At 41.6% G+C, this 22199-nt stretch overlaps 1 protein-coding gene across 4 annotated transcripts; it reads right to left on the bottom strand.

Annotated features, from left to right (window-relative positions):
- Positions 1–53: 53 nt before the first annotated feature.
- On the bottom strand, positions 54–22189 carry LOC141556744 (zinc finger protein 606-like). 4 transcript variants are annotated; one of them, XM_074291447.1, is made up of 8 exons: positions 21963–22042; positions 19783–19835; positions 11661–11781; positions 10536–10588; positions 8867–8919; positions 4930–5056; positions 3587–3682; positions 54–2632 (listed from the first exon to the last, which is right to left on the bottom strand). In XM_074291447.1, the coding sequence occupies exons 3-8, from the start codon at positions 11690–11692 to the stop codon at positions 1182–1184; spliced, it is 1812 nt and encodes a 603-aa protein (XP_074147548.1). In that variant the 5' UTR covers positions 11693–11781; positions 19783–19835; positions 21963–22042; the 3' UTR covers positions 54–1181. The 4 variants fall into 4 exon arrangements, with proteins under 4 accessions (XP_074147548.1, XP_074147538.1, XP_074147557.1 ...); XM_074291437.1 differs by lacking the exon at positions 11661–11781 and having other exon boundaries at positions 21963–22189; XM_074291462.1 differs by lacking the exons at positions 54–2632; positions 11661–11781 and adding an exon at positions 2667–3006 and having other exon boundaries at positions 21963–22187.
- Between the last annotated feature and the right edge of the window lie 10 nt (positions 22190–22199).

Here is a 22199-nt window from a genome sequence, read left to right as displayed (position 1 = left end):
AATCCCTTGACATGAAATGTGACATTTACAGGGGGTGATGAGAGAACACTACCTTTTGAATTTGAATGATTTATTAAATCACTGAATTTTTTTTTGTTTGTTTTTTCTCTTTTTAAAAAATTAATTTTATAATTATAACTTTTTTTTTTGACAGTACATATGCATGGGTAATGTTTTACAACATTATCCCTTGTACTTACTTCTGTTCCGAATTTTCCCCTCATTCCCTCCACCTCCTCCCCTAGACGGCAGGCAGCCCCATACATGTTAAATATGTTATAGCAGGGGTTCTTAAACTATGGCCCTCGGGCCAGATGCGACCCAATGAGGAGTTTATGTGGCCCTCCGGGTTATGGCAAATGGTCTGAGGGGTGCAGAGTGTGAGTTTTTGTTTTTACTATTGTCCAGCCTTCCAACAGGCTGAGCAACAGTGAACTGATCCCCTATTTAAAAAGTTTGAGGAACACTGTGTTATAGTATATCCTAGATATGATATATGTGTGTAGAACCAAATTTCTTGTTGCATAGGAAGAATTGGATTCAGAAAAATTAAAAATAACCTGGGGAAAAAAACAAAAATACAGTTTACACTCATTTCCCAGTGTTCCTTCTCTGGGTGTAGCTGATTCTGTCCATCATTGATCAATTGGAACTGAATTAGATCTTCTCTTGGTTGAAGATATCCACTTCCATCAGAATACATCTTCATACAGTAAACCACAGAGGTACAGAAGGAGAATTTCAACCCATGTACTCTTGATTCCAAATGTAGTGATCTTCCCATTCTCCCAGAAGGCTTTTCAAGTAAAAGACGAGGCAGAAAGGATCCAATATGCCTTAGAAGCTGTCTAAAATCTCTAGGTGGGGCAGCTAGGTGGCTCAGTGGATAGAGCACCAGCCCTGAATTCAGGAGGACCTGAGTTCAAATCTGGTCTCAGACACTTAACACTTCCTAGCTGTGTGACCCTGGGCAAGTCACTTAACCCCAACCTGGGGGGGGAATAAAATAAAATCTCTAGGCAATATTTATTTTCCCTCTTTATATGGTTATAGCAAGAGAAGGCTAAGTGTGGAAGGCATCAGCAGCACATCATCTTCTCCCAATGTTCCCGCCCTAATTCATTTCCCTCCTGATTTTAATGCTTTTGCATTACATCACAGATCTGTCAATAACCAGATTTTTATGAAAAGCCTTTTCCATATTGGTTATATTCATAAGATTTCTCTCTAATGTGAATTCTCAGATGTCCACTAAGAGCTCCATTTTGTTTGAAAGCCTTTCCACATTGGTTACATTTATAAGGTTTCTCTCCAGTGTGAATTCTCTGATGTTTAATAAGGCTTTCTTTTTGGGTAAAAGCCTTTCCACACTGGTTACATTCAAAAGGTTTCTCTCCAGTGTGGATTCTCTGATGTCCAGTAAGAGCTCCCTTTTGTGTGAAAGCCTTTCCACATTGGTTACATTTATAAGGTTTCTCTCCAGTGTGGATTCTCTGATGATTCTTAAGATTTCTACTTCTTGTAAAAGCCTTTCCACATTGGTTACATTCATAAGGTTTCTCTCCATTATGGATTCTCTGATGTTCAATAAGAGTTCCAATTTGTCTATAATTCTTTCCACAGTGGTTACATTTATAAGGCTTCTCTCCAGTGTGGATTCTCTGATGTGCAGTAAGAGCTCCCCTTTCTATAAAAGCCTTTCCACATTGATTACATTTATAAGGTTTGTCCCCAGTGTGGATTCTCTGATGTCTAGTAAAAGTCTTCTTATTACTAAAGGCCTTTCCACATTGGCTGCATTCATAATGTTTCTCTCCAGTGTGGATTCTCTCATGTACAATAAGAATACTCCTTTTTGTATAAGCTTTTCCACACTGGTGACATTTATAAGGTTTCTCTCCATTGTGGATTCTCTTATGTACAGTAAGAGTACTCTTTTCTGTATAAACTTTTCCACACTGGTTACATTTGTAAGGTTTCTCTTCAGTGTGGATTCTCTGATGTACAGTAAGAGTTCTTCTTTCTATATAAGCTTTTCCACATTGGTTACATTTATAAAGTTTTTCTTCAGTATGGATTCTCTGATGTAGATTACAAGTTCCCTTTTGCCTAAAAGTCTTTCCACATAGGCTACATTTATAAGGTTTCTCTCCAGTGTGGATCTTCTGATGATCATTAAGAATTCCCTTTAGCCTAAAAGTCTTTCCACAGTCATTACATTTATAAGGTTTCTCTCCAGTGTGGATTTTCTGATGGAGAGTAAGTGTTACTTTTTGCCTAAAAGTCTTTCCACACTGGTTACATTCATAAGGTTTCTCACCAGTGTGGATTCTCTGATGTACACTAAGAGTTCCCTTTAGGCTAAAAGTCTTTCCACATTGGCTACATTTATAAGGTTTCTCTCCACTGTGGATTTTCTGATGAGCAATAAGAGCTCCCCTTTTTGTGAAACCATTTCCTCTTCGATTATACTCATAAGATTTCTCTCCAATGTGGATTTTCTCATTGACACAGATATTTTTCAAGGTGAAGTTAACAGGATCATCAATGATGAATCTTGGCTTATGAGTTTCTACCACATAAAGGCTTTGCTCTGTAATTCTTTCCTTTATTTCAAATCTGATCTCTCTTTCTTTAAAAAAAAAAAAAAAAAAAAAAAGGACAGCAATAAATTGAATACAGACACCACATAAACACAGTTACACACACATATATTTATTTCCCCTTCTCTCCAAAAGTAAAACAGAAACAGTTATTTTTGATTTTCCCAGGCAAAGAGAAAATTTTTAAATGGACAGAATCAATCACTTAAAAATCCTATTAGCTCACATCTCAAGGATGATTTAATATCCTATGAGCTTCAAGCACAATTACATTGGACCCTCACTGTAAAGCAGCAGTAACATAGAAAGTATCTTCATTCTCACTATGTGCACAGCTCAGGCCATCGACTAAGAATCATTGTGGGGCTTGGCCCAAATCCTGCCTGAGACTGGAATCCATATCCTGTGAATGGGCATGCATGAGTTGATCATTCAATAAAGTTTCAGTGATAGTGTTGCCACTTTACCAGAGGCAGCAAAAACAAAGGAATACCTGAAGAAATCCTATTACTTTAAAAGTTATTTTGTATATTAAACACTATATAAAAAAAAAAGACCCAACCTAAAGTAGTATTTGTAATTGACGTTTGAATATATTTGCCATTTAATGTAATTCTTGTCATGAGCTAATAGAAATATAAATCTTTTAAATAATAACTAACAAAAAATTTTGACTGATTAGTGCCCTTTTGGCACTTTCAGGAGGATTTCTGGCCTCAAATTCCAAACAATGACTTCTCATAGGATGACAGCTGATCATTTACAAGATCTTGGAGTATAATTCATTCATTTTATAGATGGGAAGTTAAAATTCTGTGACTAGCCCAGGAAGCAAAAAAAAAAAAAAAAAAAAAAAAAAAAAAAAAAAAAAAAGTCTGAAGAAAGAATTGTCTTTCTGACTGAGACCTAATATTTATTTCATGGTAATTCCTAGAAGCATCTTGTAACCACAACTCTCATATCCCAGCTTTCACCTCACTCACCTAAAATGCTGCTCCTCAGATCTTCCTGGTCCAGCATCCATGGGGCTTCTTTTTGCTCAAAAAAAGAAATCAGATCTTCTCTGGGAACTGGAAGTCCTGGACATGGAAATCAGTTAGGGATGAAGGATAGAAGCTTGAAATTTAGTTCTCTTTAGGCAATAGAGTGAGGATCCAAAGCTGTTCCATTTTGAGATTCACCCCATTATATTCAAACATATGAGTCTATGGTCACCCATTAGTGCTTTAATCCTAGTAACCAATGGTGGGGTTTGCTATATCATCCTGTTGTACAACTTGTTCTGAGAAAGAAATGACTGCTTGTTAGGTTCCATTGTGGCAGAAACTTCTAACCCCAAACTTGAGTAAAAAGGGTTATTGAGCTTAAGAAGCCTCAAGTCAAATAAAGGGGGAATCTTAGTTTTGATACCCCTTCTATTAGAAACTCATTCCATAGATTCCATTATTGAGAAACTAAAGGGAGCCAGAAGTGCAGTGGAGAGAGTCATGGGCATAGAGTCAGGTGTACCTGAGTTTAAATTAAGCCATGGACAATTATTTGCTGTGTACCCCTTGTTAAGTAAATTAAACTCTGTTTTGCCTCAATTTTCTCAACTCTCAAGGGGGGATAACTGTCACCAACCTGGAAGGTTAATATGTTAAATTGAAATAATATTTTGCTTTTTTCTTTACCCAGATGCAAATGGCATTTTACTTCATTTGTCCCTTCTTTTTAATGTGAGTATATATCCTAGTGAAAATAATGTAATTTCTGAAAGTTCTTCTTTAAGAACATGGCGAAGAGAAGATGAAAAGGAATGTTCATTCTTTTCCCATTCCAAATTGCACTGCTGGAATTTGAGGGCAATAGGAAGGAAGATTAAGGACAAATTTCTTGTACTGGGGACAAGGTGCTTGGGGCTACAAACTGATGGTTGTAAAAAGAAGAATATTCTAAATACTAGAACCATCCCAAAGAGCAACAGGTTGTAAGGAAAAGCTGCCTGAGCAATTTTCAGAGCTTTGGCAGACAAATTCATGTGCAGGTAGAAGTCAGACAAAATAACCTCTAAGATTAGTTCCATGTTTTGAGATATTTCCATGCTGAGTTGATCTTTGACTTAAACTTACTTAGAATTGGTAAAAGACACATGCAGGAGCAACAAAGGACACCCTCAAGTTTGTATCAAACAATGAAAAAGCATGCAGGAGTTCCCTGTTGCATGGACACAGCAGATGAGTACTTTCCCCTTTCTAACTAATACTTCTGCCAATCCCTGTACTCTAGGAAAGGAAGATGCATTTTTTGATCATAGATTCAGAGTTGCCATGGGAAATGTCCTTACCCAGGGACAGCAGGTTCCAGGCATTCTCCAACATGACCTCCTTGAACAAGTCTTTCTGAGGAGGATCCAAGAGGCCCCACTCCTCCTGAGTAAAGTCTACAGCCACATCCTTGAATGTCAACAACACCTAAAGCATCAACAGTCATGAGATATAGAGCAGAAAGACACTTGAAAATTAAAAATTCCAATTTTCTACAATCCAGAGTAGGAAACTGAAGCACATGGAAGAGATTTGTTCAAAGGTCATATCATTTTTGAGTGTCAGAGTTCACTCCTGAATCCATGGTAAGAAAGAGTCTTATTGAATTTTGAGAAAAGCTTTTTCTAGCATCAGTTAGGATAAAGGTGAGAAATGTCTTATTATGGAATGCATCTCGATGTGGAATCAGGAAGAATGTTTGTGCTTTATCTGTGACGTAAATGGATCTGGGGAGAACAAGAGAGTGATATGAAATTTCCTCCTCAGCAGAATTGATTGAAGTGAAATATGCTAAAGTGAATTCTGCAAAGTTTGTGAGAAGCTGGCAAGCACAGCACACTCAGGGAGAGAAAGTTTTTATATTAACATTTTAAATGAGACCAAAGTTAAAGAAAAGGTTTATTTTTCTTTTCAAGAAGCTGGAATAAAGTCTTATCTGATGAAGACATGAAGAGGATTCTGAAGAGATATTCATCAGACTCTGGGGATTGCGTTAAGTGGTGAGAAACAATTTTCAGTCAAGTCAAGTAGAATTAGCTGTTGTGATATTGAGGGCCTGAGATCACTCTGGGGATGATGTTGTCCATAGCTTAAGCCTTTATTTAAAATTGTTACCCTGACCACATCACAATTTATGAATAATCCACCTTTCACCTTTCCTTATCTTTATTCTGTTTTTTTTTTTCACTTCTGAATAATTGAGGTTCCATTGTGGCAGAAATTTATTGCTCTTTTACACTTTTTGAGGTTCCCAGTGATGGCTCCATAATTCCTTTTCTTTAGGGTCCCTTGAATCCCTTCTTATCCAAAGTATGGGTTCTCATTAAAGGAAGGCAGCCCTTTTACAGATGGATAACTAACTTCTGATTACTTACCCCCACCCCAAGAGAAGCTACTAAAGCTCTTTCCTTCATAAGCACCCTACAGACCCCCTTTACCAATAGGACGTGGGGCTAATAAACCCCAACTTGCTTTGAAAGAGAAAGCTCAGCTACTTCCTCATTACTCACTGGCTTTACTTCTTTGGGACTTTTCTGACTGAGCTATCCACTCTGTTTTTGAATTGAAATCCTCCTTCCCACCCAGACCCCTTTCCAACTTTCTGGGATTTGTAATCTTCTTTTGTAAATGGACAAGGAATAGAAAATTAAAACTCTTCTCAAAGAAAATAAAAGAACAAGCAAGGAAGGAAAACGCACAAAAATGAACCACAGTCTAGGGAAACTGAAGTAAACAAAAATTAATATTTAAAGAAAATCTACCCCTTGCTGAAGGAAAGTGTACCGAAAGGAAAGGCAGCATGCACATGGCCTTTAATCCTAACGAAAGATTTCCCAAAAAGACACAACCCAATCATGAAGGAAATTCTGGACAGAGAAAATGAAATTTTAATGGAAAGAATCCACAGATCACATAAAGAAAAACAAAGCCAGAAACCCAAAAACAAAACTCAGGCTACAAACTGCCAGGTTGATAGTGGTCACCTGTAACCATTCAATTCAGAAGGAAAAGGTCCTTTAAGCCATGAGAGAGACCTTCTCATACAATGGAACTGACTCAGTTTAGAACAGAGAAAGACTAATACAAACCAAGTAGTTAAGAGGAAGGGATAAAAGAATGGGTCCCAGAGAGCAATGGAGCTGAGAATGCAATCCAGGGTGATCTATCCTGCAGATGGGAGCTGAAGAATAAGGGACAATATTCCACAGTAAAGGGCAGTCTAACATCCAATAAAGGAGACAGAGAAGAAGGAGTCAGAAAATAAGAGATAGTCATGTCCTAAAAATTTAGAGAACAGATAATCTTGGAGGAGAGGGTCATCAATAGTGTGAAAGGCTGGAGCACAGGAAAGAAAAATGGGGATTGAGGAGATGAGCTTCATAGATTTGGAAAGAGAACAGCACCTGGGGAGTGGGGGAGGAAGGTGTAAAGGCTGAAAAGGTGCAGAAAGGAAGGAGGCCTGACTTTGGAGGTGAGAGGGGGTTCTACTGATGATTGGTCTTAGAAGAGATAAGGGACTTCACCTCAGGCTTAGGGGTTTTGTGCCTGAAAAGCCAGGATTGAGATTTCTGGAAGAAGGGGGAAGAAAGGTAAAGGAACATGAGGGGGTAAATACAGGTGTCAATGCTCCCAGCTATGGAGTCATGTTTTCCCTGACAGCTGCAGCAATACACAGTACTCTGAAAGGAAGGAACCATGGGAAAGAGGAATCTGTGGACTTGGTCTAGAGCCAGTGGCAGAAAGCATCTATAGGGCAGAGCTCAGAATGGATACCTTGGAGGCTTCTGGTTGTATGAAGTATACAGGGAAAAGAGAAAGACAAGTAGAGTAGAAGAAGTATGAATCAGAGAATGAGAAACTAGACAAAAAAGAAAGGGAACTTGGACAATGAGGGAAAGGTGAAATCCTCCTTGGAAAGGGGAAGAAAAATGGATGAAATTAAAAATCTAATGAACAGAACTCCAGTTGAAGGGCAAGAGAGGAAGGGAAATTACAAGAGAACTGAAAAGGAAAAGGGACATGAAAAATGTAGACTGAGATGAAAGCACAAGCAATGAACTAAAGTTGAAAGAAACTTCTAAATGGGACAACAGAGGAATTTGCATATTTCTTTGCCACATATGGAAGTTCTACAAAAATTAATCACTGGGATATAGAGATTCTGCACACAAATATAAAAAGGTAGAAATAATTCATACATGTCTTCATTCCCTAATGAAATAAGAATGGAAATTGATTCTGGTTCAGGGATCACCAAACCTAAATGGAGATTTATCAGTGATTTGTTAAATAATGTTAATATATAAATGACTGAGTTAATAAATAATGACTGAGTCAGAGAAGAGCTCTCAAAAATGCTAAATTTGTAAAAGAAAATGAGACTAATTCAACAATATCCGAAAATTCTGGTTTTCAGCTAAAGTAGTCTCAGGGAGGAGCATAAACTTAAAGTCTCACATTAAGCATTTACAAAAAAAAGAAGAAGAATTAAATCTGTATTCTAAAAAATTAGAAAAGTAAATGAATAAACCAAAAACATGTATGACAAGATATTAAAATTAGAAGGTAAATAGATAAATTGGAAATTTAAAAATTGCAATGATAAATGCCTTCTTTGAAATGACAAATAAAGTTGGAAAACTCTTAGCTAATCTGGTGAAAAAGCAGGCCAGTTTCTGCTCTGGTGACAGCACTGAAAAAGCCAAGAGCTGGGGAAGCCTTCAGGGGTCTGCTCCCAGATCTGTCCAGACAAGCCTAGAATCTGAAGGGTTTTCCTGGCTCTTCAGTTGCTTAAAGGGAGAGCTTGACCACAAGAAAGATAAACAGAAGTTGTTTGTGTGTGTGTGTGTGTGCATGCGTGTGTGTGTGTGTGCGTGTGTGTGTGTGTGCGTGTGTGTATACCATTCGGAGAGCAAAGACATGAGTCCTAGGTAATTAAGAGTAATGATGGAAGTGGTCATCCCTGTCTGTCAGCTGTAAGGACATGGAACTTAGAAACAAATAGGAAGAGTACAATTTAGGCTGGGGAGGGGGGAGGATCCTTACTGTTCAAGACACCAAGAGTCTAATGAGTCCATTTCAAACACAGGAGAGCAGCTGTGTTATATACCACATGCCCACTTTGGTAAAGGATCAATTCATACATGAGACATCGCCAACTTCACAGCCCATCCTCCATGTCCATGGCAATGGCTGTGACTGCTGATGCTGGTCAGGTCTGGGATGGCCTGCACTCACCTGAGGAGGAGGTCGGAAGCTCCCAGGGCCCATTCCCTCTGGCTCCAGATTCCCTGTAAAGATAGCAAAGTAACCAAAATGATTCAATTTAATCATGTTCCTCCTGGTTCAGAAATTAATCCATGTCAGGATTGGGCTTCCCCCCTACACACCCTTTCTGGCCCACAAATGAAGCAACAGCCAAGTACAGCCAAGTAGTGTTCACAGCTACCATGGGAGACTTTCATTCTAAGCCTTTCTGATAGCCAAGAGGAAGTCCTAGAGCCCCAGGGACAGTCCCTCCCTTCTTCACCTCTACCTTCCCCTTGCCACAATCTTCATCCCAGGCTGATTGTCTTTGTGCTCCTCATCCTCTGGGTGACTGCTCCTTGGGACCATCAAGATAAAGTCTAATTTCTCTCCAAATTTCGAGTCTACATTTGACCCAATATTTGCTTGGACCAGGCCTGGTTCTCCCGAAGACTGAGAGAACCATCCCAGAAGGGAAAGGAGTTTCCATAGGCAGGAAGCAAGCTTAAAGAGACATACAGGGTGAGACCTCAATGGGGAGTTTCAAAGTCCGGGGCCATGCCTTCAGGACCAAGACTCCACTACTACAGAAGGATGCAGGCAGCAGGGAGGAGCAGGATTGGAAATGAAGGCGTCTGAACAGGAAAACCCATCTTGCTCCTCTCCTCCTCCTCTCCCCATCCTCCTATACAGAACCCAGAGGAACAAGAGGCTTGGGACTCCAGGTAGGAGACCAATGAAAGTTTTAATGGTTTCTGAGTCAGAGTTCTCCTTTCATCTGGTTCTCTGCCCTCCCTTTATGCTCTCTCCCCAACACACACTTAATTCTACACAATAGACTGCTTGAGTTAGGAGGAGGGAAGCCAGGGGAGGTGGGGGATGGAAGAGGCCAAGAATGACAAGAGGAATTCTTAAGACAAGACAAAACCCTGTCTGGAATTGAGACCTAAGGGCCCTGAAAGAAAAGGGGCTGGGAAGGAGGAATGGGGAACGAGGTAGAGTCTGGGAGGAAAGACAGAACAATATAGGTCATGGCAGGAAGGTCAGGAATATTGCAGTGACAGAAGTGTACAGAAGTGTACAGAAGGCTGTACAGTTGAACTTGGTACAGCAGGAAGTCTGAGACCTGTGGTCTGGCCAGGAGCTGGGGAGGGGGGCTCTGGTAGAGCCTGGGCTTGGAGTCACTAAAGGGAAAGTGGAGACAGGGAGTCACAAGCCTGGGACCAGATGGGAATGAGCACAAGGGCTACAGGTTGTGTTGAGGGGAAGCAGGGAAGAACTTTGATAAGTGGATCTAAATTGGGTCCTGGGGGTAGGAAGGCAGAATTTGAGGATCCGTAAAGGGGATTAGGTCTGAAGGAGAATCTGACTCTCTAGGCAAGAGGTAGGAACAGGGACAGGGAACCCCTGGGTCCTGATCAGAAGGCTGAAATCAGGACTGCCAGATTCCTATGGGCCAAGTCTGAAGTCTGGCAGGTAAGTCTGGGCAGGGGGAGCCAGGAAGTTGGGGAAATGGCTGGGGGCTCATCCAAGAGGAAGGCATGGTAGAAGGGTGTGCTTTTGGCCGACCGGGAGGACACTCATCCCAAGGTCAGAGGGGAAAGAGGGTACCCGATGGCCAGGTCAGCCAACAGGCTGGGGGATGTTGGCTCAGACCTACCTGTGAGCTGCAAGCACAGGTCTGTCTGCCAGAAGACAAAGGGACAGTAGGTCCTAGGAAAAGAAGGAAAGACATGCTTGGATCTCAGCCCAAAGACTTCCTACTTTCCTCCAATACAGTCTGGGAGGGTCTTCCCAGTCCCAAGAGCCCCACCTTGTTTATCCCTCAGGATGGTTGAGCTCTTTCCTCTATTCACAACCAGGGCCATCACTTAAGGACTCCCACTGCTTCTCCCATATAAGTCCTGCCTCCTCTTCCCATCATACAACGACCCCCTCTTCTGCCCTAACCTCCTCCCGGGTGTCCAAACTTCACCCCAGGCTCACTCTCCACCTGGGCCCACCCCCCGCAGGCTGGTCCTCTCTGAGAGCTATACCCAAAATGGGGAGATGGGTGAACAAATAAGGCCTAGAGATGTAATGGAGTATTGCTGCATTGAATTCTGGTTAACATAAAGACCAAAACCCCCAAGGAATAATGATCACAGAACATGCTGCCTGCCACTTAAAGATGAAGACTCTGGTGCAGAATGAGAAGGATTTTCCAGGACATAGCAAAGGGGGATTTTTGACTTTTCAGACTGACTATCCATTGTGTACAAATGGATTGTGTTTTACTTGTGTTCTCAGAGGGGATTGTGGGAGGAGGTGAAAGAGTGAGAAGGTGAATCTTACTTGATACAGATATATGTATACATATGTATAAACTTGCATAGCAACTCTGAACAATGCAATGAGGACTCATGATGACATGTTGTCTACCTCTTCATAGACATGATACTTAAGAGTACAGATAGAAAATATTCTTTAGATATGACCAATAAGAAATTGTATTTAGTTTGCATACATTCTTATGATTAGGGGGCTACTTTTCTTGCTTAATGAGAAAGCATGGCAGAAAGGGAAGGGAGGGAAATTTATTTTTTCTTGTAACAAAAAACAAAATTTGAATTTTAAAAAATGAAGTAAATCAATATCTTCTGCTCCAGATCTTCCTGATTACATAAGCAAGAGTAAGATGGGAATAATGACACTAGAGTTTGCTCTAAGGACCAGGAAAGACATTGACAAAGTGCTTAATTCAGTGCTGATCTTTCTTCAGTCTTGGCCTAGATTGACCACTCACCTGCTGGCTGCCAAAGGTAGCACCCTCCCCATTCAGTTTATCAGCTTTGGTGAAAGAGCCATCATCCCTTGGAGTTCTGTCCCTCCCCTGCCACATGGTTGGGTCAGTTTTGTTTTCTTCCCTGGAAGGTGACAAAGCTGGTCACGGAATCAGACTTACATAGTGGGCAAAGGCACCATGTTCTTTTCTCTGAGCAGTATTCTGAGGGGCTCTGGACAAGCTAGCACATCTGCCTGGCAAACTAGAAGGCTAAGAAGGCTACCTCTGTGAAATCAGAGTCCTTCAGATAAGACAGATTTCCCAAGATGCCACATTCCTTTGTGTACTAAGAAGAACTCGCCCATGAGAGAATTCTAGGGACCTTACAAAAGGTTCTTTTTAGGCTATACTTCAGGAAACCTCCTTTTACTTATGGAACAACCCAGGAGTGTCATTATTGCTCAATATCTATCCTGAATATTGGCTTGACGAGGTTCCATCATTATATCCTTTTTCAATCTCCTTTTTTTCCCTGTTTCTCTCATGGTCTATGCCAGTGCATGACACTCAGCACAGGATAGACCAAATGAAACTACCAAGAAGCTAATGTGTATGTGTTAGGATTACTAGGTGAGAACTCAGGTTGTCTGGACAGTGACAAGGTGAGAATTCAGGTTGTCTGGACAATTACAAGGTGAGAACTCAGGTTGACTTGATAGAAGGAGCAAGCTCATTGGCTGAAGTGGTTCTTCCCAGAAGCCCTTGCATTATCCCACACCCATTCTCTGGGAGGATAAAAGAGGCAACATTGGGCCTGGAGAGCAGATTGGACTGGAGAAGGACAAGAGTTAAAGAAGAGAAGACTCTGCACTACATCTGGCTTGACGCAGCTCTCTGCAGGAAGGGAAGTCACTTCTCTGGACAAGAGTTAACAGCAACTGCCTGGAGACAATGGTTCCTTACAGGAAGAAGAATCTGTCCAAGAGATTTGAGTTGACACAGCAGATCTCTTCCCAGAGAGGGATCTGGCAGCTTCTGGAGACGATAGCTCGCTACAATTGGCCAACTTGAGTTCTCACCTAATCCTAACATGTATGATTACCCAGTATGTGGTGAAGCAAGTCTTGGTGTCCAGCAACAGCAGAGGCAAGGATGAGAATCCTGGCCGCCTCTTTTATTTATTTTTTTATTGAAGCTTTTTTATTTTCAAAACAAATGCATGGATAATTTTTCACCATTGACCATTGCAAAACCTTGTGTTCCAATTTCCTTGCTTTTCTCCCCCCCACTCTCCCCTAGATGCCAAGCAATTCAATATATGTTAAAGATAGTAAAAAATATGTGTAAATGTAATATAGGCATACGTATTTATACAGTTATCATGCTGTACAAGAAAAGTCAGATTAAAAAGGAAAAAAAATGAGAAAGAAAATAAAATTCAAGCAAATAAGAAAAAAAGTGAAAATACTATGTTGTGATTCACACTCAGTTCCCACTGTCCTCTCTCTGTTTGTAGATAGCTCTCATCATCACAAGATCATTGGAATTGGCTTCAATCAACTTATTACTGAAGAGAGCCATGTGTAGCATCAGCTGATGTAAGTCTCTCCAGGCCTCTCTGTATTCATCCTGCTGGTCATTTCTTACAGAGCAATAATATTCCATAACGTTCATATATCATAACTAATTCAGCCATTCTTCAACTGATGGACATCCATTCAGTTTCCAGTTTCTTGCCCCTATAAAAAGGGCTGCCACGGACATTTTTACACATGGGAGTGCCTTTCCCTCCTTTAAAATCTCTTTGGGATACAGGTGCTGGTTCAGAGCATTCTAGAAGCCAAAAGTCATCAGGCAGCTTGCTAGTAGGAGGCTTACCAGGATCAGGCTCTCCTATTAGACACCCCTGACTTGATGCTACACTCTCAATCCTGGCACCCTGCTCCCTGACAGCACTCAGTTGGATGACATCATTCACAATTGTAGGGAAGCTTTAGATTCTATCTACTCCAGTCCTTGTGACCAGAGGAACATTCCCCTGGACAACCCTGACCGTGAACGGTTTACCTGTAGGAATCCAGCTCCATTGAATACGGAGAGTGTGGTAATGAAGCACATGAGCCAGGTGGAAACCATCAAGGCAGTTCTATTTATTGATCTGAGAGCCAGGGTTTATATACTCTCTAAATGAAGATGGGAGACTTTTCAGGCTACTTAATGTACCTTCCAAGATTACAGATGTACCTCATTTCCAACTTTCCAGCTTGGCATTAACATTAACATTAAACAGTAACTAGGAGTAACAATCTGCTTGTCTAACCAACTGTAGTAGCTCACTGTTGTAACAAACTGCTTAAATGGTAACAGTCACAAATAAGGGCAGTTAGCAGTAACAATGGGCTCCTCTAAGAGAGTTGTAACAAACTGCTTATGGTAACATTCACAAATGGGGGCAGTTAGTAGTAACAACCAGCTTCTCTAACAGTTGTAACAAACTGCTCATAGTAACAAAGTCTCAATTGGGGGCAGTTAGCAGAAACAATCAGCTTCTCTAACAGAGTTGTAACAAATTACTTTTGGTAACAGAGTCACAAATGGGGGCAGTTAGTAGTAACAACCAGCTTCTCTAACAGTTGTAACAAACTGCTCATAGTAACAAAGTCTCAATTGGGGGCAGTTAGCAGAAACAATCAGCTTCTCTAACAGAGTTGTAACAAATTACTTTTGGTAACAGAGTCACAAATGGGGGCAGTTAGTAGTAACAACCAGCTTCTCTAACAGTTGTAACAAACTGCTTATAGTAACAAAGTCACCAATGGGGGCAGTTAGCAGTAACAATCTACTTCTCAGAGTCATAAAATGGAATAATTCATGATGCCATGATGAGGGGCAAATGGGCATCTTTGATTCACATAGCCCCCAGGAACAAGTTCTGACTGAAGAAAGGGGTTAGACTCTCCTTCTGGATGGTTTCAAATGTCCCCAGAGGCCAACTAGGGAAAATTTATTTTTGGCCTATACCAAGCTACTTAAATGGGAGACAATGGCCTACAACCCCTTGTGAAGCCTATGCTTGATATTGAAGAGGGGACCCCGAAATTCTGAAAATCCTTAAAGGAGAAAATCTCCTCTAACTCTGCCTCAGTGAGGGATCCAGCCCTGAAGAACAAACAGTTGTTACCTGGGTGGGGTCAGCTCAGTCCTGAAACTCATTGAACTTAATTCAAATTCTAGCTGGAAGCTGAAACCCAGCTAGGAGCCAACGTGGGACTCCACCCACGAGTCCCCTTCAGCTTGTAACCAAAGCCCCCTATTATAAAATAGCCAAACTAAAATCCTCTCTTTGTAGAGGTTCCAAACATGCCAGTCCTATGCTTGGCACAATAAGGTCCTCTGTCCACTGGAATACTGTTTCCTGTGTCATCCTCTCTTTACCCTCACCTATGTCCCTAACCAGACTTTAACCTTACTTCCAAGCCCCAAAATAAACCTCTTTTATCAATCTAGGTTTTGGGGTCTGTAAATTCCTTTACAGAGAACCTCTATGCCACCAGAAGGAGTCCCCAAAACTCCCTACTTGTGAAGACCAAGTTAGCACCCTGGATACCTTAGAATCAGCTGGAGTCAGGATAAGCAAAAGCCTTTGGTTTTTATTTTTGGTCTTTAGGGGTAGAAGTGAATTGGATGGACGCAGGATTTCCACAACATCTCCTCTCCTTGTCTACAGCCAAAGTGACCCTGACTTGTCTTACTCCACCCCCTAGTCCTTCCTACAATTCTCTGTACACACCAAATGATTGAACCAGCACAGAATAGTGGGAAGGGCCATTTTCCAAGCATATTCTAATAGAGTATTGTCCAATAAGTAATTAGCCTTAAGTGGTCAGTTGTCCAACCTCAGTGCATAAAAGTTTTGGCCCTTTACGCCTACCCTTATGCCAAATCCCAAGGGGTTGCAGGGAAGCCAAACCTCTCTATTTGGTTCCCTGAACTCTGAACCTGCTACTAGACCTTATCATTTAACTCCCTGAACACCAGAAACCTTAATTTCATTTTGGTTCCCTAAATCTAAACCTTACCAATGTGATATGAAACCCTAAAACTTTTGGTTTTGGAGTCTGCTCCTAAGTGAGCTCTGACCACTCCTTAACCATATAGCCCTCTAAAAGGGGTAGTTAGCTCCAAAGAGAAGGACCCTCACAAGGTGTGGTGGGGGATGAAAAGAAAGACTCCACCAGGTATGGGGGGTGGGGGATGGGGGATGAGAAAGACACCAGGAGGCAGAATGCAACTAACTCACACAGGGTTCAACAAAGATGGCGTGTGTGGGGCATGGACAAAGTTAGAGCAGAAATTTAACCTCAGGAGTTTGACATAGCTTGGATTTCTTATTGGACACAGCCAGGTGAGGCTCCCACCTGGGGACAGACCTGTGCAAAGTCAGCCTTACTTCAGAATAGTCTGAGTCCAGTGGCAAAGACAGACCAAGACAACTGGTGATGGTCCCCATTTCTGCCCTATAGAAAAAGACAGTAGGGTCCCAGAGTTGTGGTTTCCCTTTTTCTTTCTTTCTTTCTTTTTTTTTCCTGAGGCTGGGATTAAGTGACTTACCCAGGGTCACACAGCTAGGAAGTGTTAAGTGTCTGAGACCACATTTGAACTCGGGTCCTCCTGAATTCAGGACTGGTGCTCCATCCACTGCGCCACCTAGCTGCCCCATGTTTTTCCTTTTTCAACACAAATAGATCATAAGATTAAAAGATTTTACAAGCTAATTATCTATTTGGTATCATTTTTGGCAATTGTCTCTCCCCATTTGTCAAGACAGTGATGATGGCTGATCAAAGCGTTTTCTGAAATTTCTTGGTGTCCTCTGTTGGGATAATTAACATTGCTCAAATTTCACATAAAGGAATTGTAGGACAAGAAGATGAGCTGGTCACTTGGTAAGGAAGAGCTAGAGCAAGTGCCCTACAGATACCAGGAGAAAGTAAAGAAGGACTCCATCATATTGGATGAATCCTCTGAGAATTTATGTGACACCTAAGCAAGAATTATAGGATGGATACAGACATTAGTCTACATTGTTGGAATTTCAGTTGAAAAGGTCACTGATCAAGCTTTCTGAGTATTTGAAGAATCAATGCATATATAGTTTCTCATGGAACCATCTACATCCAGAGAGAGGATTACAGGAAGTGAGTGTGGATCACAATATAGCATTTTCACTCTTTTGTTATCGTTTGCTTGCATTTTGTTTTCTTTCTCATTTTTTTCCCTTTTTGATCTGTTTCTTATGAAAAATTATTATATCAATATGTATACATAAATTTAATTTAACATATAGTGTAGCTAGAATCTTTCCCTCCCTTCCTTTGACTTTTTGCCTTGTGGCAGGACCACTGTGTCAGTAAGTATGAACATTTGATAATCTTTTAATAAATCCTAATACCAAAGCTAGATATCCTAATACCAAAATATACCTAGATATCCTAATATACCTAGATATCAAAATATACCTAGATATACAAAATATACCTAGATATCCTAATACCAAAGAGCTAGACCGGACCATTGCAAGAAGATACTAAAATTAGCAGGGAAATAGATAAATTGGAAATTAAAAAAATTACAATAGTAAATGGCTTCTTTGAAATGACAAATAATAGTCAATCTGATCAAAAAGAGTAGAAAAAATTCAATAAATTAATGAGGCTAGTTTTGATTCTTTTCCCTTGAAAGGTGACAAAGCTATTCCAGGACTAGACTTACATAATAAGAAAGGCTCCAAGTGCTTCCCTGCAAGCAGTATTTTCTGAAGGCCTCTGGTCAAATAAGTGTGGGTGTCTGGCAAGCTAAAGGCCTAAAAGGCTACACCTGTGAAATCAGGGTCCATCCGATATGACAGATTATCCAAAATGGTACACTTCCACACCCAGCTCTGCTGACCAGATGAGCTCCTACATGGAACCAAGGTCAGCCTTGTCTACTCAAGCTTAAGAACTCTGAATCTTTACTGAATGCCTTGTTGATGCTGTAATTAAATAAATCTCCTTTAATTTGTGGAATTCCCTAGGAATATCTGATTTTTGCTTAACATCTAAACTGAATTTTGGCTGAAGCCATTTCCATCCATTATATTGTTTATTGATGATAGGAAAAGATAATGATGAAGGTTGGAGGAAATGTGGGAAAACCAGGACACTGATATATTGTTGGTAGAACTGTGTATGGATCTAACCATTCTGGAGAACCGTTGGGAACTATGCTCAAAAAGTTATCAACTTGTGCATACCCTTTGATGCAGCAGTGTTACTACTGGGCTTATATCCTAAAGAGATCTTAAAGGAAGAAAAGGGACCCACATGTGCAAAAATGTTTGTGACAACTCTTTTTGTACTCACAAGAAACTGGGAACTGAGTGGATGCCCATCAATTGGAGAAATTATGTGAATAAGTTATGTTTTATGAATGTTATGGAATATTATTGTTTTGTAAGAAATGACCAGCAGGATGATTTCAGAGAGGCCTGGAGAGACTTACAGGAACTGATGCTAAATGAAATGAGCAGAACCAAGAGATTATACACAGCAACAGCAATAATATACAATGATCAATTCTGATCTTCAACAATGGGATGATTCAAACCAGTTTCACTTGTCCGGTGATAAAGAGAGCCATCCACACCCAGAGACAGAACTATGGGAACTGAGTGTGGATCACAACATCACATTCTTGTGCTCTCTGTAAATGTTTAGTTGCATTGTATTTTCATTCTCGGTTTTTTTTTTTTTCTTCTTGATCTGGTTTTTCTTGTGCAGCAAGATAACTGTATAACTATGTATAAATATATTGAATTTAACATATTTTGTAAAATATTTAATATGTATTGGATTACCTGCCATCTATGGAAGGGGATGGGGGGAAGGAGGAGAAAATTTGGAACAGAAGATTTTGCAAAGATCAATGTTGAAAAATTACTTTGTAAATGCTTTGTAAATAAAAAGCTTTAATAAAAAATTAAAAAAAAATTATCTGTATCAGGCCAGTTTTAGAAGTGCCAGAGCAGTAGGATGGCCCACAACTCTCCATCCTAGAACTCATTTGTTAGGTTCTTATAAGTCGGTACTTGGCAATTCTCTAGCTCAGCGTTCACACCTTTAGTTCAAATCTTTAAGGGAGTTTACACCTTTGAATAAATACTTTAAAGGAGCTTGTTCATTGGTCAGTAAGGAGTTCCCACAAGCCCATTCTCTGGGAGGATAAAAGAAGGCAACATTGAGCCTGGACAAACAGTCTGGATTGGGATAAGGACAAGAGCTGGAGGAGATTCAGAGCCAGAATTAAGGAAGAAGAGGATTCGAGATTCTACCTTCGCTCTGGCTGGAGGCTCCAGAAGTCTCCCAAGAAACCTGCTCACAGAGAAAAAGACATACAGAAAAGAAACCTCCTCCCAGAGAATGATCGCAAATGTAGAGATGACAGAACTTTACACTCATTGACTGGCTTCTAGGGCCTGTCCAAATGTTTATTGACTTGACCAAGAAACAGCAAAGGGGAAAGTTTCAGAGAGCCCTGGGAAGGCTTGTGTGACTTGAGCAACACAAGGAGGCCAGTTTCTGCTCTGGTGACAGCACTGCAAAAAAAAAGGTCTGGGGAAGTCTTCAGGGGTCTGCTCCCAGACCTGTCCAGAATCTGAAGGGTTTCTCTGGCTATTGAGTTATTACAAGGGAGAGCTTGCCACAAGAAAGAGAAAGGGAAGAAGCTCTGTGTGTGTGTGTGTGCATGCACGTGTGTGCCATTCAGACAGAAAAGATATGACTCGTAGGTAATAAAGAGTAATGATGGAAGTGGTCATCCTTGTCTGTCAGTTGTAAGGAGACAGAATTAAAACAAATAGGAAGGGCACCCATTTAGGCTTGGGGGGGATGGGTCTTACTGCTCAAAATACCAAGGTCCCAATGAATTAGTTTAAAACACAGTAGAATAGAGAAGTTTTGTTCCTACTGTGTTACACCTCATGCCCATTTTGGTAAGGAAATGATCCAAAATAAAGACATTGCCAGCTTTACAGCCCATATTCCATGTCCATGGCAATGGTTGTGAGTGCTGATGGTCAGGTCTGTGGATGAACTGCACTCACCTGAGGAGAAGGTCTGAGACTTCCAGGGCCCATTCCCTCTGGCTCCTGGCTCCCTGTGTGGGTAACAAAGTAACCAAAATGACTCCATTTTGTCAAGTTCCTCCTGGTCCTGATCTTTAAATCTCAGAATTGGGTTTCTCCCACCCTTTCTAGCCCCACAAATGAAGCAACAGACAAAGCTCTAATTAACAGTGTTCACAGCTTCCATGGGAGATTTTCATTGCCAAGAGAAAGTCCCAGAGCCCCCAGGAGAGCCCCTCCTTTCTTTCTTTTTTTTTTTTTTTTTTTATTTACCAGATATATGCATGGGTAATTTTACAATATTGACAATGGCAAAACCTTTTGTTCCGATTTTTCCCCTTCTTCCCCCCACCCCCTCCCTCAGATGGCAGGTCGACCAATACATGTTACATACGTTAAAGTATAAATTAAATACAATATATGTATACATGTCCAAACAGTTGTTTTGCTATACAAAAAGAATCAGACTACAATTAGCCTGTGAAGGAAATCCAAAATGCAGGCGGACAAAAATAGAGGGATTGGGAATTCTATGTAGCAGTTCATACTCATTTCCCAGAGTTCTTTCTCTGGGTGCAGCTGATTCAGTTCATTACTGCTCTGTTGGAGCTGATTTGGTTAATCTCATTGTTGGAGAGGGCCTCGTCCGTCAGAATTGATCATCATACAATATTGTTGTTGAAGTATATAATGATCTCCTGGTCCTGCTCATTTCACTCAGCATCAGTTCATGTGAGTCTCTCCAAGCTTCTCTGTATTCATCCTGCTGCTTATTTCTTACAGAGCAATAATATTCCATAATATTCATAAACCACAATTTATTCAGCCATTCTCCAAGTGAGGGGCATCCACTCAGTTTCCAGTTTCTAGCCACTATGAAAAGAGCTGTTGCACATGCAGGTTCCTTTCCCTTCTTTAAAATCTCTTTGGGATAGAAGCCCAGTAGTAACACTGCTGGATCAAAGGAGCCCCTTCCTTCTTTACCTCTACCCTCCCCTTGCCACAATCTTCATCCCAGGCTGATTGCCTTTGTGCTCATCATCCTCTGGGGGATTGCTATTTGGGACTATCATGATATAACCAGCCTACTTTTCCTTCAAGTTTGGCATCAGAGTCCATTTGCTTGGACTGTGAAGACTGAGCTGGAGAGGGAAAACCATCCCAGAAAGAGGGAGAGGTTTCAATAAGCAGGAAGTAAGCTCACTGGGGATGAGATCCCAACAGGGAATTTCAAAGGCCCTAGCCCTACCCTCCACTATGCAGAAGGATGAGGGCAGCAGGGAGGGCCAGATTGGAAAGGTAGGTGGTCTGAACAGGAAAATTCATCCCCTTCCACTTACTCTTTTTCTCTCTCCTCTCCCGATCTTCCTATAGAATCCCCAGAAGTACAAGGGGCTTGTGATCCCAGTTAGGAGACCAGTAAGAGCTTCAATGGTTCCTGAGTCAGAGCTCTCCTTCCCCCTGGTTCTCTGCTCTCCTTCCATCTTCTCTCCCCATTTAACACACTTAACTCTAGACAATAGATCGACTGTTTGGTGTAGGGAAAGGAAAGCCAGAGAAGGTGGGGCTGGGGAGATTCTGGCTTGGAGCCCCTGGGAATAACCAGGGGAAACCTAAAACAAGAAGATCAAACCCAGTCTAGGATTGAGCCCTGAGGGTCTGAAGGAAGAGGGTTGGGAAGCAGGCCTGGGGAGCAGGAGTAGAGTTTGTAGTAGGAGTAGACCAATGGGCCATGGCAGGGAGATCAGAAACATTGGAGTGATAAAAGTGCTCCAGGAGACAATGGAGCCTGGTAAAGCAGGAAGTCTGAGTCCTGAGGTCTGACCAGGAGCTGGGCAGGGGGGCTCAGGTAGAGACTGGGAAAGGGGGGATAGGGTCCTTGGGCCCTGATCAGAAGGCTGGAATCAGGACTGCCAGATTCCTCTGGGCCAAGTCTGAAGTCTGGCAGGTAAGTCTGGGCAGGGGGAGCCAGGAAGTTGGGGAAGTGGCTGGGAGCCTGCGAAACGTTTAGGGAGCTCATCCAACAAGAAGGCATGGTAGAAGGGGCGCTTTTGATCGGCCTGGAGGACACTCTCCACAAGGTCAGAGCACGAGGGGCCCCGATGGCCAGAGAAGTCAACAGAAGCCAGGAAATAGGAGGGATGCTGGCTCACACCTACCTGCGAGCTGCGACAAGACAGAGGGACAGTGGCTCCAAGGGAAAGAAGGCAACAGATGGAACGGCAGGAAGGAGAAAGGGATCTCACCCAGACACTTCCTGCTTCTCTACCCCAGTCTGGGAGGCTCTTCTCAGGCCCAAAAGCCTGTCCATCACCTAGGAGGGTTGCGCTCTTTCCTCCAATCATAACCAGGGCCGGCACTTAGGGACTCTCACGGCTCCTCCCACATAGGTCCTG

This window comes from Sminthopsis crassicaudata, chromosome 1, assembly GCF_048593235.1.
Source record: "Sminthopsis crassicaudata isolate SCR6 chromosome 1, ASM4859323v1, whole genome shotgun sequence".
Classification (NCBI taxonomy): Eukaryota; Metazoa; Chordata; class Mammalia; order Dasyuromorphia; family Dasyuridae; genus Sminthopsis; species Sminthopsis crassicaudata.
This window is presented reverse-complemented; position numbering and strand designations above follow the sequence as displayed.